Here is a 17,787-nt window from a genome sequence, read left to right as displayed (position 1 = left end):
ACACACCTGTAAACACACCTGTAAACACACCTACAGAAACCTAACACACCTGAAAACACACATACACACACACACACTTTGCAGGTCTGTCTGTTAGCTGGTCACTCTATACATCACCACCACCACCACCATGGCCACCACTCTCACCACAATCCCCCACCACCTCCACTATATCACCATGCCCCCCCCCTCCCGCCTCCCCCCCACCCCTTCACTAGCTCTCTAAGTCTCGTGTGTAGCCAAGACCACATGTATAGCTCAGTGCAGTTCTAAGGCATATATCGCTTGTGTTATTTTCGAACGTTTGTGGATTCTTTTTTTTTTTCTTCTTTTAGACGCCCACTGATCAGCTCCAGGGAACCATAGACGAAAGGAGTCACGGTTGAGAGACGAGGAGAAGGTATTCAGGAATTCTCTCGGACCATATTCTCAAAGGCATCGGGGCTCGCACACCCACATCTGATCAGGCTTTTGAAGAGGTTGTGTTGTTGTGGGTATCTCCATGGGTAGTTTCATGAGCCTAGTGGTAGTATGACAAGGCTTGTGTATCGTGAACGTGGAAAAGCACCCATGACAAACCGACTAATCTCCTTAACCCGTCCGCTGCGATTGGCACGGATTTGGCCTTCACTGGTAGCCTGGTAACATAAACTCCCAGGTCTTTCTCTGCCTCTGTGGTGGATAGTGGAGTGTTTCCCATGTGGTATTGGTATGCTGGGTTCTTCACTGAATTGTAGCAGCCACTTTTTGATCCATTCCTGTAGCTTGGTGGTGTCTTCTTGTAGGAAATCCGCAGTCAAGGAAGTATTTGTTGTTGGAACCGAATGTGTCTGAGAATGTGGGCCCGAGTCTGTATAGAGGACGATTGAATAGTTTTGGAGAGAGAAAGATTGGCTCCGTTTATGATTTTTAAAAGGATCTGATTCTCTCCCTTCATGTATTAACCAACGTTGCCAGATTGTCGTATTTGTTGTTGGAACGTCTGAGGATACCGGCCCGAGTCTGCATGGAGGACGATCGAATACTTTTGGAGAGAGAAAGGTTGCCTCCGTTTATGATTTTTAAAAGGATCTGATTCTCTCCCTTCATGTATTAACCAACGTTGCCAGATTGTCGTATTTGTTGTGGGAACCGAATGTGTCCGAGGATACCGACCCGAGTCTGCATAGAGGACGATTGAATGCTTTTGGAGAGAGAAAGCTTGCATCCGTATATGAGTTTTAAAAGGTTCTGATTCTCTCCCTTCATGTATTCACGTTCCAAGGCTGTACAGAAAGAAATCCGATACTTTAGAGAGAGGATTTATGATTTTCTGGCATCATCACCTTTTCCTTCCTCATGTATTTAAGTTTCAAATCTGAATAGAGGGATATCAGATCCTTTTAGAGAGGGTTTGATCGTGTATGATTTTTTCCATGGCGTTTCTCATGTATTTCTCGATCCTATATAAAAGCGATTCGATCCTTAAGAGAGGGTTTGATTGTGTATGATTTTTTCCAAGGCGTCTGTTCTCTCATGTATTTCTCAAACCTGTATAAAAGCGATTCGATCCTTAAGAGAGGGTTTGCTCCGTTTACGATTCTTTAGTATACTCAAACTTTTCATGTATATACGTTTCAAGCCTGTATAGAAAGGAATCCGATCCCTCAGAAATAGAGTTTGATCCGTTTATGAGTTTTCTATTCAGACACAGCTTACCATTCTCCCTCGTGAATTTGCATCTCAGGAGCTTTTTTTTTCTCTCTCTCTCTCTCTTTCATTTGGTCTTTTTAAATAATCTGATTTGTCCGTTTATCAAGGCCGAGCAGGATTGAGGAAAGCGGGGCTGGAGGAGAGTTTTTTTTTTTTTTAATATAAGTTTCTAGGAATTCGAACCCAACGAAGACTTTTTTTTCTGGAGTCGAGTCTTTGGAATAATATGATGAATTAACGAGTGGATTTCAAGACAGGGAACTGGACTTACAATGAATAGACGTGCGCTATATTTTTCCTTTTTTTCTTATTTTCTTCTTTTTTTTCACTTGTCTTATTTTTTCTTCTCTTGTTTCCCTTCATTTATATTTTCGCTAATGTATTTTATTTTATGTTTTATTTTACTTAATCTTATCTTTTTCTTATTTTTTCATGTATTTCTTATTTTTTCATGTTATCCAAGAGAAGATGGCGCCACTATAAACACTTGCCTGCGCCATCACGACTACCATCCAGGCCCCTCAAGCAAGCCTACCGGCACTATAGGCGTAGACGTAAAAAAAAAAAAAAATATTATCTTTTATATTTTTCATGTTTTCATTTTCATTTTCATTTTCTTTTTATCTTTTCATTTTGGGGGAATTCATATCAAAGGAGGGAATGATTAAGCTTACGAGAGACAAGAGCGTGAAAAGAAGAGGCTGTTTTTTTCTCCGTATCTCTTTCAAGGTATTTTGGGGCAGGAATTCATATCAGCGAGGGCAAGGAACCGAGCTTACCAAGAAACATGAGTAGCGAATAACGTAGATTTCTCCCCATTGTCCTGTTAAGTAGCTAAGAAAGGCGTGATTTATAGACGCTTGGTGATTGCGCTAAAAGGCGACTCGTTATAAATGGCAAGGGATTCGATGCTGCTGAATAGGATCGGAATGTTTTGGTTGGAGGTCTTTCGTGCACTTATGATTTCTTCTTTTTTTTTTCTTTTTTTGTGAGTATTTATGATTTTTATGGACTTGTTTCGTATCTGAGTATTTGTCATTTTTTATCAGATTTATCATTCGTGTGTGTGTGTGTGTGTGTGTGTGTGTGTGTGTGTGTGTGTGTGTGTGTGTGTGTGTGTGTGTATTAGGTGGGTGGTTGACCTTTCAAAGCGTTAGTATACAAGTTTTAACATCCATCATCGATTACTTAAATGACTTACAGTAGTGTGTGTGTGTGTGTGTGTGTGTGTGTGTGTGTGTGTGTGTGTGTGATAAACCTAACTGATAGACTGTTTGGTAGACTAGCTGCGTGATTGGTTGACTGTTTGGTAGACTAACTGCGTGATTGGTTAACTGTTTGGCAGATTAAGTGCGCGATTGGTTAACTGATATCCTGTTTTTTTTTTTCGGGGAAGGATTGATTGGTTAAGTTTGTAATTGACTAACATACCTCATTGATTAGTTGACTGAATAATTTCCTGATTGTTAGAATAATTGGATGATGGTTTGACTGACTTTCTGATTAACTGATTGAAAGAATGTACTGGATATTTTTTCACTGGACATAACTGAGTGACTGACTTCTTGAGATTCGAAAAGATGCACAATAATAATAACTTAGCTGCATAAATTAAAGACATTGAGTTGTGTGTAGTTACGAACACGGCCAAAAACCATCTCTTATTACCTTCATGTTCCTAGGTGGTGAGTCGTGTGGTTGATGCTCCTGTTCATTAGACGCATTATCGAGGGGACAGGTAACTTGGTACAGGTGTTTGGTGCACTCAGATGGTCACTCTTATATTTTGTCAGAGGGGATTGTATTGTCAACCTCTGGAAAGATGACTAGAACATTCGTTTACGTATATTGTTTGCTTTGGAAGAGAAACTAACGAGGAACGGAAGGTATTGACTAAAATTGACTCATGTTTTAATCTGTTTTCATCTTTCACGTTCTTGGTTTGGGGTTTCTTTCTGAGCTGCCTGTTTCCAAGTCGCCTGCTTCTTCCTCCTCTCAGACACTCAGACATTCCAAGGCTTACACACCCACATTTGATAAGACTCATAGAGGTTATTGTTGGTATTTCCTTGGGTACTTTTATGAGTCTAGCGATAGTTTGACAAGGCTTCTGCACCATGAACGCGGAAAACACTCATTAGAACTCGACTGATCTCTTGTATGGCCTTTTGGAAATACTTTGAGAGTTCTGAGAGTACGAGAGCTTCTGAGAGTACGGGCCTCGTCAAACGTCCTCTTGCTCAATGCTCGCGTTCCTTCGGCCGCACCACTGCTCATGTCCTCCACACCTGTGATACCTCGCACCTAAGACACGTATACGATCGCTTTAATGGATAGGTAACTGATAATGACGGTAACGCTAAGGCTACTCGTGTAAGGGTAAGGATAGTAGTGGTTGGTGGTTTACGGCTCAAAAGACTCACGCTCCTGCTTCTAAATTAGGGTTTCTTGAGTTTCCGATCCCGCGCTCAAGAAAATGTAAATAGAGAAAAGGATAATATATAGAGAAGTAAAGGAATGATGAACGCTTCCGAACGCTGTTGCTTCTAAATTAGGGTTTCTTGAGTTTTCGAACCCGCGCTCAAGAAACTGTAGATAGAGAAAGTAAAAAAAATGTGAACGTTTCCGAACTCGCGCTCAAGAAAATGTAGATAGAGAAAAGGATAATATATAAAGCAGTAAAAGAATGATGAGAGTTTCCGAACCCGCGCTCAAGAAAATGTAAACAGAGAATAGGATAATATATAGAGAAGTAAAAAAAATATAAACGTTTACGAACTCGCGCTCAAGAAAATGTAAATATAGAAAAGGGAAATATATAGAGAAGTAAAAAAATTATGAACGTTTCCGAATTCGCGCTCAAGAAAATGTAAATATAGAAAAGGGAAATATATAGAGAAGTTAAAAAAATTATGAACGTTTCCGAATTCGCGCTCAAGAAAATGTAAATATAGAAAAGGGAAATATATTAAGTAAAAGCATAGAATGGAACTTTGTGAACCAGAGATTAGTAAAGTAATGAAAAGAAGACTCATTTAATAACTCATCAACTCTCGATATAGATAAACTTTGGTAAAGATTAGGATTTCTAAAGTTTCCAAACCCTCGCTCAAAAAAAAAATGGGAATGGAGAAAAGTAAAAAAAATAGGGAAGTAAAATATTAGACTTGAACTTTGTGAACTTGAAATTATTTAAGTAATGAAAAAACTCAACTCATGAACACTCGAAATAGATAACTTTAGGTAAATATTAGAATTTCTCAAGTTTCCAAACCCTCGCTCAAAAAAAAATGGGAAAGGAGAAAAGAAAAAACAGGGAAGTAAATGAATAGAACAGAACTTTGCAAACTATTTTTTTATAGAGATTATTTAAGTGATGAAAAAAACTCACTCATGAATACTCGAAATATATAAAGTAAGGTAAAGTAAAGTTAAGTCGAAGGCAACTGTAACGACCTTTTAAATATTAGTTTCCTTCTTCAATAGACGACTCAGGGCACCAAACACCATCAGCACCAAGGGATCTGAACCTCTGATAGGGAAACCATGAGTCTGTGTATATTAGCATTTCATCCCTCTTAGAAAACGTCCCAAGAAGCCGCCGCTCGTTTTTTGCTGATAGGATGGAAGGGGTGACGATACTGTATTTCTCATTGTTTGGTTATGTTACGTTTCCGCTATTTTTGTGATCCAGGAGACATAGGAGGATCAAAACGCACCTCAGGCCAAAATTGATTATCCTTTTGTTGTCTTCTGTGTTATTTATGTAGTGTTTTTTACTTTTCTTTTGTTTAATATTTTTGTTTGTGTTTTTTTTTTCAGTAGCTTCATTGGCCTTTCATTTCATTCCTCTTTTTTGCCTCATCATCACCCTAATTTCTTGTTTTCTTTGTATTGCTGTTCCTTTTGTTGTCTTGTGTTATTTATATTTTTTTCGTTTACTTTATAGTTTTATTTCTGGATCATTTTCATTGGCTTCATTGTCCCTTCATTTCATTCGCCGTTTCTCCTCATCATCACCCTAATTTCCTGTTTTCTATATATTGCTGTTTATAGTGCGGGTTCCTGTCTTATTTCGTCTTGGCCTTGCCCTCTGCACTCGACTCAAAAGAACACCAGGAGCTTCACAAGATACAGAGAGTTGCCTGCAGAAGAAGACAGAGGGAGACGCTGAAAGACAAGGGCCAGCTGTAGCTCCAGAAGTGTCCTGACTATGTATTCGTGACCTGAGGATTGAGGTTGTTTCCATGTGTCTCTCCCGTCTTGTTGCTTACGTCGTGACAGTCATGAGTCGAACGAACGAACGCCACTCCTTCAGCAACACAAAAAAACGTAGATTTGTATTCGCTTGGTCGGAAGGAAAAGGAAAGCAAGGTAAGTGATAAGGTTTTGTATTAATTCATAGGTTTGACTTAGGTTACCAAGAAGACATTCCCGTGTGGCTTTATTTGTTGTCCTGTTTTTAATGGATCTGACGGTGAAAAATGTGAGATGGTTGAGCTCGGACATTCCTGGAGGTGCGGGAGCCTTTCCACATCTTCGGCGTGAGTGTAAAGGTGTGTTTGGATACATTTGATATACTCGTGATAGGAGAAAAATATTTGAACAACCTGAAGATGAAAAACAGTAAACTGATTGAACTCATACATGATTTGAGGTGTGCTGAGTCTTCTTACCGCCCTGGCGTGAGTGTAAAGGTGTGTTTTGATACATCTGATATACTCGTGATAGGAAACATATTTGAGGAACCTGAAGATGAAAAACAGTTAATTGATTGGACACAGACATTATTTGAGGTGTGTTGAGTGTTCGTACCTCCCTGGCGTGTGTGTTAAGGTGTGTTTGGATACATCTGATATACTCGCGATAGAAAACATATTTGAGGAACCTGAAGATGAAAAACAGTTAATTGATTGGACACAGACATTATTTGAGGTGTGTTGAGTCTCCTTACCTCCCTGGCGTGAGTGTAAAGGTGTTTTTGGATACATCTGATATACTTGTGATAGGAGAAAAATACTTGAGGAGCTTGTAGATGGAAAACAGTAAATTAATTGAACATAGACATTATTTGAGGTGTGTTGAGTCTCCTTACATCCTCGGCGTGAGTGTAAAGGTGTGCTGCAGACATGGAGGATACGAATGTTACAAGTGAAGGTGTGTGAAGAACCTAAGATGAAAAAACAGTGTAATTATTTAACTAAAACATTCTTTGAGGTGTGTTCAAGTCTGTCCACCTCCTTGGCGTGAGTGTAAGGGTGTGATGAAAGACGTGGAAGATATTCGTGATAGAAAACCTGTCTTAGGAACCTGAGGACGAGAGAAAAAGGGAACTGATTAAACTAAGGCGTTCCTGAAGGTATATTGGAGTCAGTTAACCTTGGTGCGAGTGTGCAGGTGTTGAAAATCTAATGGTAATAAGTTTGTATGATTTCTCTCTTTTCTAATTAGAGTGAAGGTGATAGAAAGTGAGATGGCTGAACTAAGACATTCCTAGAGGTGTGTAAGAGCCAGTTCACTTCCCAGCCATGACAATAAAGGTAATTTAAAAGGGAGAAAAGGTAATAATGTAGAATACCGGTTTTTTTTAGGGGGGTGTTAAGTAAAAGTGTTTGGGTTTGTTTGTTTGTGTTCTCGCTGTAAGGTCTTGGTCTTCTTCAGCGTACAGACGTGTGTTGAGAAAGACAGACATTTTTTTTTTTACAACAAATGATAGTGTTTAGCATGACTGTGTGCTGTGGGTGAGCTGTTGAGGTGGCTGGATGTTCCTCGGTGCCGGGCTGACGAGTTTGTGTACAGGAGGAAGTGTAAAGGAAGTGTAGAGTGTAAGTGCAAAGCGGTGTGTTGCGTGGCTGTGGTGTGGACATGTTGTTAGGGTAAATGGCCTGTTTCTTAGAACGTATGTAAGCATGTGTATCGGGCAGGGACTTCTTGACGGTGGGTGTCAGTAGGGGGCAGGGGGGTGATGGGTACTAAGCGGGTGATGGGCTGTGTGGGTTCCGTGGGTGGCTGGGCGTCGCCATGAGTTGTAAGCGTGGCGTGTTTGGCCCCGCGACTGATTGGTAACTTTTGTATTCTTGGTTTAGTGTCATTTAAGTATTTATTTCTTACTGCAAAATTGTTACTGTGAAGCTTTAACTTACCAAGCTTTAAGGAGGACCACTGAGTATGACTCTGTCTGTTGTCTTGTGCATCTTTGGTGAAGTGTTTCCTGTTAGCTGTTTGTTATTTGTTCGGCAGATCGGGAGAGCTGAACTGCCTCATTGGTGCCCCACTTGCCAAAGCCTTATGTCATGTATCCATTAAAAATCAGTGAAACTATCACAGTTTATTTTACATTAGGTTGTTACGGGACATAATCTACTGTACAGCTGTACAAGCACTTTGTTAGTTGCTGTTACGGGCCGCGGCCGGCACGGGAGACTTGCGTGGCAGGGCCAGTTTGCGGCACTACTCTCTGACTGGCAACTGGCCGTGCCACTGACAAGTCCGGGCCACGCCGCCGCCCATATACGGCCGCGCCCTGCAGCGGCGACACGCGTGCTGCAGAGGCGGCGGCGGCGGCGTGGCAGCGGCAGACATTAGGAGCAGAGGCAACACACAGGCGGGACACAGGGCGGCTGTGTCCTCCCACCACCACAGTCACGTTACCCTAACTGTTAAAACAACACACTGACGGAAGGTCGGCTTTGGGAGCTGCGACGGGAGGCGGCGGCCGCCCAGGGCTGCGTGCCGCGACGGACAACACGCCGCACGCCGCACGCTGGGCGCCGCACGGCCTCCGTGTTAACGTCTGCAGCGGCTGCTGCGTTGTGGTCTGTTCGGGGGACATGTTTGGGGTTCCATAATGCATTCTGGGTGAACAAAACTGGTGTTGAGGTTCATTGCACCTGTAAAACTATGACACAAACAAAGTCCATTTATTACATAAACTACTGTGGCACTCAAATGGAAACATGAAACTGAAGCTGAAAAGGCTGGGAAAAGTTTGTCGTTGAGCCGAGCAGCCGTCGGGAGGAGGGACGGGGCGAGGAGAGTTACCGGGACTAACTTAACTTACGATGGAAATGCCAGTGGTTCATAACAAGGACGTTAAAGCTCGATCAATATCAGAATGGCGCGGCCTGCCCGAGGGAGGCAGCCCTTCCGTCCCTCGGTGAAGGACGGCCACGAAATGCAAAAACCAAGGAGCCAAGCCAAGCAGCGAGGGCGTGCGGGCCTGGCGAGGGTACGAGGGCCGGGGGTGAAGGGCAGAGGACCAGGAGCAGGAACGGGAGGCCGGAGGAAGGCTGGAGGGCTGGGAGTAAGGAGAGCATGGCCAGAGGCAAGGAAAGGAAGGCCAAGGGCGGGAGGTTCCTCAGGAGTGTCGTGGGAAGCTGCACGATGGAGACTCAGTGACGACTCGTGTATCGGAGCAAGAGTCGTCCACTACCAAGGCAAGGGCGGCGGGAAGCAACGAAACAACGATGAAGTGACAGCACCAGCCTCAAGTCCAGGTGGGGAGGAGAGACTGAGAGCACACCTGTTGGACACTCCTTCAAGACAGCTCATGTACTTAGGTATCGAAAACCAATCCGAGAAAGAGATGATTTGCCTTGTGTATGAAACGAAAACCTCGCCGTAGTGGACCACAGGGGTGTTTCGTTAGTCGTCATCAAGGTAAGGAAGGATTCACAAAAAGGATGTGGAAAGGAAATGATTCAGAACCTTCTTGCAGTATAATAAACAAAGAAGAAAAGGGAACAGATCTGAGGCCATCCTGCTGCAAAGTGAAAAGGAAAGTTGAAGTTTTTTCCTGTATATACCGAAACCAAGGGCGGGGAAAAGATTCAATTCCTCCTCAAGTCAGCGGAAAGAAAATAGAAAAAGAAAAAATCAAAACTTTCCTGCAACGTAACAAGTAAAGAAGAAAAAGCTGCTCTTGTATACACCGGAAAAAGGAACAGGAAAAGACTCAGTTTCTCCTCAAGTCAGCGGAAAGAAAATAGAAAAAGAAAAAATCAAAACTTTCCTGCAGCGTAACAAGTAAAGAAGAAAAAGCTGCTCTTGTATACACCGGAAAAAGGAACAGAAAAAGACTCAGTTCCTCCTCAAGTCAGCGGAAAGGAAATAGAAAAAAGAATAAATCAAAACCTTCCTGCAGCGTAACAAGTAGAGAAGAAAAAGGGCACGAATCAGAGGTCTTCCTGCTGGTTAGCGTAAAAAAGAAAGAGAACAAAAAGACGAAGCTGCTCTTGTATACACCGGAAAAAGGAACAGAAAAAGACTCAGTTCCTCCTGCAGGTCAGCGGATCAGTGTCTGCGGGGGGCGAGGAGCAGGGCAGCAGCGGCAGCAGTGAGGGCCACGAGGAATGGACTCTGGGCGGGCGTCACGGCGCTGTTGTAGTAGATGTAGACGGGCTCCTCACCTTCACTAGCGCGAAAGGACCCTCGACCTGTCCCTGCGGCGGAGACAATGGCGGGTCTTCCAAAGGGCGTTGCAATATCGGCCTCCTCCTTCAGCGCCTTCTCCACCGCCGCGGCCTCCCTCACACTCTCCTCCGCCACCTCCTGCAGCGCCCTCTCCATCGCCTTCATGTCCGCCGCCACATGGTTCTCCACCTCCTCCGCCAGCCGCTTCTCCTCCGTCTTGGTACCGTTGAGCGTCTCGTCCACCTTCAGGAACGTCATCATCGTCACTTCGAAGATCTTGTTGGGGTCCGCCGCCTGGTCGTCGATACCGCGCCGCCGCCGCCCGAAACCAAGCTGGCCGTTGCTGCACGCGATCTGGGGGAGGAGGGAGGTTAGGGGAGGTGTGGAGGGGGGGCAGGATGGGTGTGGGCGTGTGTGTGGGCGTGGGTGTGTTTCTTATTCTTTCTTTAATTTGCTTCTTATCTATATTTGTATTTTTCTGTGCATGGGATTGAGTTGAGCTTTAATGTCTCTTATTTCATAACACTTTTTTAATATATAGACGTGATTTCTTAAACGTGTGTGTGTGTGTGTGTGTGTGTGTGTGTGTGTGCTTTATCGTATCTGAAGACTCCCGCCATGTTTTTGTTGTTGTTCTTTTCCTTTTGCTTTGTTCGCCTCTACATAATCAAAACCATCAAAACCGAATTACAAATGAGAATAAAATAAACCCACACACACACAAAAGCAAGAGGAATCAGACACAATTGTTTTCCTCCACTTGAAACACCAACGAAGCTTCGAAACACAGTCAGTTGGTTCACTCCATCCACACCGAAGCCTCGATCCCATAAAATGAAGCACTGATGAATTAAACAATCACGAACTAAAGACTTTACCACAAACTGTATACGTAATACTGAGAAAATAGATATAAAACTGCCTTCCTACGTATTGCTTTCAGATCAAGGAAGACACGAGGATGTTAAGCTTTGACTCAACATCCTCCCGAGTCATTCCCTGTCTTCGGGTCTGCGGGTCAGTTCCACGGCTTGACACAGCGGGTTCGTAAAGCTCAGAAACTAAATACTAAAGACGATGAAAACTCCTTGTATAGTGTTTGATGTTGATACAGAAGCTAAGAAATTTGAGGAAACGTTACAGGAAATCTCAAGTATCGGGTGCCAAGTAGAAAATCGGAGTATTACGGAGACTATAGTTTGGTTTGGGGGTCTACAAGTACTGTTGGTTTGCGGAAATGATCCCTCGTAGTCCATCCGTCACTCAGAGGAGCTCAGTTATCCCTTGTCAGTTATCGAGATCTGACCGTTGTGGAGAGAATACAGAAATGATCCCTCGTAGTCCATCCGTCACTCAGAGGAGCTCAGTTATCCCTTGTCAGTTATCGAGATCTGACCGTTGTGGAGAGAATACAGTTTGGTTTGAGAGGCTGACAAGGACGCTGTGTTGGGCTGTGGGAGTGACCCGAAAACCCTCAAAAGAGCTCACTTACCCCATGACACTTATCGACTATTATGGCTATTTTTAAGTGACTATTATGGAGATGACACTTTGGTTTGTGAGGCTACAAGGACGCTGTGTTGGGCTGTGGGAGTGACCCGAAAACCCTCAAAAGAGCTCACTTACCCCATGACACTTATCGACTATTATGGCTACTTATTTAAGTGACTATTATGGAGATGACACTTTGGTTTGAGAGGCTACAAGGACGCTGTGTTGGGCTATGGAAGTGACCCGAAGTTTAATCCCTCAAAAGAGCTCACTTACCCTTGACACTTATCGACTACTATGGCTATTTATTTAAGTGACTATTATGGAGATGACACTTTGGTTTGAGAGGCTGACAAGGACGCTGTGTTGGGCTGTGGGAGTGGAGGTTAATCAGTCTTATAGAGAAGTTCATTTACCCCTTGGCACTAACTGAAACCTGAGTATTATGGAGACTTAAGTATGCTTCAAGGGCTTACAAGGGCACTGTTTTGGGCTGAGGAACTTGCCCTTCATTAGTCCCTCTGAGGAGCTCACTTACCCCCTGGCACTTATCAAGGCACACGTCCACGGTGCCACGGAACAGGACGTAGTTGGTCTCTGGGAACTTGAAGGCGCGGAACTTGGCGGACACGTAGTCGCCGGTGGTCGTGACGAAGTTGTCGAAGAGCATCGGGTCCACGGAACACCTGCGGAGCACCTCATCGTCAGGCCAACAGGTAAGGCAGTGCATGGAGGATGTCAATGGCCCAGCACTGGGTTATTATTGCTAAGGTAATGTGATGAACTGAAAGCCTAAAGGTCATTGGGTGATTAAGTAAGGCATAATATTTCCTTCCTGCTCCTACCCCAAACATAGTCAAGGTTGTTCATTTTGTCGTCGGTAAGAAGTAACCTGCAATTTCGTCGTCTATAAGAACCAATAAGTGTGGTGCCTCGCAGGGCGCTGCATCACCAACACAGCCGCAGTAACATCACCTGACCCAGCCGAAACATCACAAACAAATAAAGACGAAGAAAGCGATGTAGAACGTTAGAATTCCTCTATATAAATAAGAACAATATGAAGAACACTGAACTGCGAGGCGACTTGTGAAGAACAAATCATTATCGAAACACACAGGAAGTAAGAAAGGAGCGTCACAGGACCCCATATAGCCGGCAGAGCACCGGGTATAGATTTGTGTTATATAAAAAGGAAGTTTTGAGGTAATTTTAGCCATTACTGATCCGCTTGCAAAGTTAAAGAATTCGAATTTGTATTAGTTAAGGATTAAGATTATGAATTTCTTTTAGCCATCATATTAAGTCATTTGCTAGATAAGGAGTAAGTTGGTAAAATATATGTAAGCTTTCTTAGAGCCGCTTGCAAATCTAGGAACATTATCCATCTACCTGCCTCTCCTTCTCGACCTGTACAGCAGACACCTGGTGGGAAGACTGTTTTCTGGTCTTGCGCGAAAATGCTCTCAGGCTAAGCAAAAAGTGGGAGAAAAGGAAACTCTCTTCTGTATTACCTGTGCGAAAAGTCATAGTTTTGCAATACTTCTTTTTTTTTTAGTAAGTTCGAGGTATTGTTTCTGTTGGGCCCTAAAATGAAACTGCTTCTCCCGGGCTAAGCAGAGAAAGGAGTGAGGAGAAAAGGAAAACCTCGTGTGTATTGCCTGTGTGAAAATGCATTGTTGTCTTAGGATCAAGGTTTTGTTTTTATTCTGTTGCCTAAACTAATAATACTTCTCTTGGGTTGAAAAAATAAGGGGACGAGGAGAGAAGGAAATCCTCGTGTATTGCCCGTGTGAAGATGCATTATTGTGTCTTAAGGTCAAGGTGTTATTTCTATTCTGTGTCCTAAGGTGGAATTATTAATCTCAGGGGAAGAAAAAAAGGTAAGGGGAGGAGGGAAGAGAAGGAAATCATGGGTATTGCCTGTATGAAAATTCGTAGTTTGGTCTTCAGGTCAAGGTGTTACTTCTATTAAGGTGGGACTATTAATCTCAGAGGAAGAAAAAAAGGTAAGGGGAGGGGGGAAGAGAAGGAAATCCTCGTGGGTATTGCCCGTGTGAAGATTCGTAATTTCGTCTTAAGGTCAAGGTGTCGTGGAAGCGTGGGTGTGATGAGACTGTTAATTCTGGGAAGGGAGCGAGGGGAAAACAATCGCAGGAAGGCATAATGTCATCAGCGCCATGCAACCTCTTGTCTCGCCTCCATTTCCCAGCCGTCCCCTGCCAGTCCGTTCCTCTCGATCCCCTTCCATCCCTGTTACTTCTTCTTAGCTTATTATCAGTCCCAGGCAACTTTTTTCCGTGCCTATCCACCCACAGACCACACTCCATGAAACTCGTCCACAACATAAATAACAAAACTTTCTAACACACGCTTCTTCCTATAAACTCCAAACCCGTTTTCCTTAGAGTATATTTCTCCCCTCCATCAGTTTGTCTCCATTAAGGTCGCTATATGGTCTCTCTTCCTTCACTCCTTTACTCCTTTCCTCCCATTTCCATACTATAGTGTTCCTCATATTGCTCTCCTTTTGTCTACCTAGCTAACTACACTCTAAACAAACCTACTTTCTCCATAGACCTTCTTACACCTTTAGTTAGCCCTTCAGTTACCCCCTTCGCCTACCTGGTCACTCACAATCTAAATACACTTAAGGGGCTATTACACTTGGCAAATCTATTCACTAGTTGCCTATTGACGGCTACACTTAAAACACTACCCCCCCCTTCCCCCCACACACCCACTCACACTCTTGGCATTTCGTTCCCCTGACTCATGTTCTGGTGTTTCAATAGTCGCTTTAAACTTTGCCCTTGTATCAAACTCTGCCATTTGTCCATATTTATCAAACTGTGTCAGCTGCCAGTGTGTCTATGTAACCAGATGGAAGTCGTGGAGTTAACTAGTAATCTGCGTTGCGTGATATTTTGGTGTTCATTATATTGCCGAAACTTTGCAGCTGTTCTGTCCGTCTTTTTTCATATCCTTTCCTTTTTTTTTTCTCTTATCCTCCTACCTTTTCTTTATTGATTATTGTATTATGAGGTAGCTTTAACTTCAGACTCCTCTTTAAAATTCATCCTCTTCCCGTCAAATTTTGCTTCACATTCATAATTTCTTTTCATCTTCTTTTTATCTCTTTTTCCTCTATTCATTCCTTCCTTTATTCCTATTATTTCTTTTCCCTTTCTTTTCCTCTCTTTTATAATTTTTTCTCTCTGTGTTCCTTCCCTCCTCTATTCCTATTATTTTTTCATTTTTCTTTTCCTCTCTTTTATAATTTTCCTCTTTGTTCCAATCTTCATCTTTTCCTATTATTTCTTCACTTTTCTATTCCTCTCTTTTATAATTGTTTCTCTCTCTGTTCCTTCCTTCCTCTTTTCCTATTATTTCCTCGCTTACTCTCCTCCTTTTTTTTCCTTTTCCCTCTTTGTTAACTCCTTTCCTCTTTCCTTATACTATTCTCACATTTCTTCTCTTTTTTCCTTTCTCTCTTCCTTCACTCCTTTCCTCCCATTTCCTCACTAACCTTTTCCTCATCTTGCTCTCCTCTTGTCTACCTAGTTAACTGCACTCTAAATACACCTCCTCTCTCCCTAGACCTACTTAAGCCTTTAGCATTCACCTCAGTTACCCCTTCACCAACCTGGCCACTTACAACCTAAATAAACTTAATTTTACACTTACCTGCGCTACTTACTCTTCTTACCAACCTGCCTACACTTTAAAACTCACTTACCTATCTTATATCTACTCCCATTCCCTGCTGCCACCCCTTACTCACCCCTTTACCTCCCTCGTGGTCCCCCCATTTTCACTCACCGTCCCCCCCCCATACTCACCCGTTGTATATCATGGTCTCCCGCTTGTTGGCCGTGTCCGTCACCTCCATGTAGCTCATCAGAATGCCGTAGATGTCCGCGGAGGTGTCGTCCAGGAACACCTGAAAGACGGAGGCTGTCAGGTGTGTGTGCGTGTGTGTGTGTGTGTGTGTGTGTGTGTGTGGTAAATAAGGTAGTGTGTTTTGTTGTACTGTATTGTGGTTTTTGTTGGTAATAATAGTAGTAGTAGTAGTAGTTATGTAGTTAGTAATAGCTAATAATTGTTAGTTAATAGTTGTTATGTAGTAATAGTAGTTATGTTCTTATAATAGTAACAGTGGTAGGTCGTAGTAGTGGTAAGTGTATTATATTGTATTGAAAAAAAGTAGTGCCAATAGAAGTAGTAGCAGAACAGTAGGAGGAGGAGGAGGAGGAGGAGGCCAAAAGACGATTAAGTAGAATGTTTTGTATTGATAGAGGTACCGTAAGAGATTAATCTGTATTGTTGTTATTGATATCGTAATGGCAGAAGTAACAATAGCTGTAGTAGTATTAGTAGTAGGAGGAGGAGGCCATAGGGCGTTGTTAGGTAGTTCATTAATTAGATTTCGAAGTTGTTTGCAGTATCGAGGAAGATAAGAAAGAGAGGACAGAGAGAGAGAGAGGCAGGTATCGAGGGAGAGAGAGAGAAGGGAGAGAAAGAGAAGTAGGAAAATGTTCTCTCGCAAGCGCGGAGGTGCTCGACAGGGCTACATAAAACGGGTGGTTGCTCGCCGCCTCTCGCCGCCGCTCCCTGCTGGCCGGGGTCGGGGCAGGCTGGCGGCGGCGGAGGTAGGCTGGGGCGGCGGGCGCACTAACCTCCATGGTGAGAGGGGTGCCCGGGCGGACGTTGATCTGCCCGCCCACCAGCTGCCCATTCTGCCGCACCCCGACGCCGAGGATAGGGATGGGCGCCGTTCCTGACACCTCGGACGTGATCTCGATGTAGCTGCACGGGTGGGAGGGGAGAAAAGGGAGAGAAAGTTAGTAAAATTATCAAATGACGTGCCGTACCGTACTTCCCTCCCCGCTGCCTGCCGCCTCAAGGCCACACTCGGGCAATGACATCCGTTTTCTTTGTGTGATTGCAAGAGGGGATGACTCGTGAAATTCGGGTACGCGGAGAGGGGCTCCATTATCCGGCGTTCTGTCCTTTTATCAGTGTGTTCCCAGGTGCAGGCAGCCACGTGGAGCGCAGGTGGACGGCAGGTAATAGGCGCTTGAGTTCATGGGAGGACAAAGAAAGGTGATGGGGGGCTGGGAAGGTGAAGGGATTTTTAAGCCTATCATTATTAACCTTAAAGATGGGAGTGGAGTTATTTTTATGTGTTTTTTTATGTGTCGACTGGAAGGCAGGAAAGGGTTAATGAGATAACACGTCCATTCCATTAGGGAGAGAGACGGATACACAGACAGACAGAGACAGGTAGACGTATAGATACACAGACAGACAGACAGATGGACAGATAGATACATAGATAGAAATAGAATGACACAAAGAAAGGGAGAGTAAAGACACTAACAGACGGACGACATAGGTAGAGAGAGAGAGAGAGAGAGAGAGGGGGGGAGATAAAACAAATAAAAAATAAGAGACGAGAATCAACCATACTCTCTCTCTCTCTCTCTCTCTCTTCCCCCCCCCCCCCCCACACACACACACAACCATACCCTTGCCCCCCCCACACAACCCTCCCCCCCACACACACAACCCCCACATCCCCACACCTCTCCACCCTACCCCTCACACACTTACTCTGGCTCCACAAACTCCGGGGGCAGGTCTCTCTTGACGATGCTGTTGGAGTGGTCGGTGTTCGGGGCGAGGTTGCATTTTACCAGCAGCACCTGACGCTCGGAGGCCCGGGTGACGGCGACGCGGTGGTAGTACATCATCTCACCCTGCAGGAGGAGAAGGCTGGGCGTGAGGGGGCTTGGAACCACTGATAAAGGATTAGGATTGTATAATGTTGAAAAATGGGATCAGAAACTATTGGTCGAACTGCAAGGGGATTAAGGAGACAAATTAAGTGATTGAAGGGGCTAGGAACCATAATAAGGGATTGGGATTGTATAATGTTGAAAAATGGCATCAGAAACTATTGGTCGAACTGTAAGGGGATTAAGGAGACAAATTACGTGATTGAAGGAGCTTGGAACCACTAATAAAGGATTGGGATTGTATAATGTTGAAAAATGGCATCAGAAACTATTGATCGAACTGTAAGGGGATCAAGGAGACGGATAAAGTGATTGAAAGGGCTAGGAACCACTAATAAGGGATCGGAATGCATAGAGTAGCTGAAAAGTGGCATCAGAACGCTACTGTAAG

General features: G+C 43.8%; 1 protein-coding gene and 1 long non-coding RNA gene across 2 annotated transcripts in view; one reads left to right on the top strand and one right to left on the bottom strand.

Annotated features, from left to right (window-relative positions):
- The first annotated feature begins 19 nt into the window (after nt 1-19).
- On the top strand, nt 20-9,593 carry LOC126986959 (uncharacterized). Its single transcript, XR_007740078.1, has 2 exons — nt 20-1,041; nt 1,201-9,593. It is a non-coding gene; the product is annotated as an uncharacterized LOC126986959 (long non-coding RNA).
- The window catches only part of LOC126986958 (uncharacterized), an 81,829-nt gene continuing 72,047 nt past the window's right edge, over nt 8,006-17,787 (bottom strand). The window contains exons 3-7 of the mRNA XM_050843521.1: nt 17,212-17,357; nt 16,275-16,404; nt 15,438-15,538; nt 12,134-12,281; nt 8,006-10,458 (exon numbers count right to left, since the gene is read on the bottom strand). Coding sequence (XP_050699478.1) covers nt 9,985-10,458; nt 12,134-12,281; nt 15,438-15,538; nt 16,275-16,404; nt 17,212-17,357 — 999 coding nt within the window. The 3' untranslated portion in view covers nt 8,006-9,984. The remainder of the gene's footprint in view (nt 10,459-12,133; nt 12,282-15,437; nt 15,539-16,274; nt 16,405-17,211; nt 17,358-17,787) is intronic.

The sequence above is a fragment of the Eriocheir sinensis genome, chromosome 63 (assembly GCF_024679095.1).
Source record: "Eriocheir sinensis breed Jianghai 21 chromosome 63, ASM2467909v1, whole genome shotgun sequence".
In the NCBI taxonomy this organism is placed as follows: Eukaryota; Metazoa; Arthropoda; class Malacostraca; order Decapoda; family Varunidae; genus Eriocheir; species Eriocheir sinensis.
This window is presented reverse-complemented; position numbering and strand designations above follow the sequence as displayed.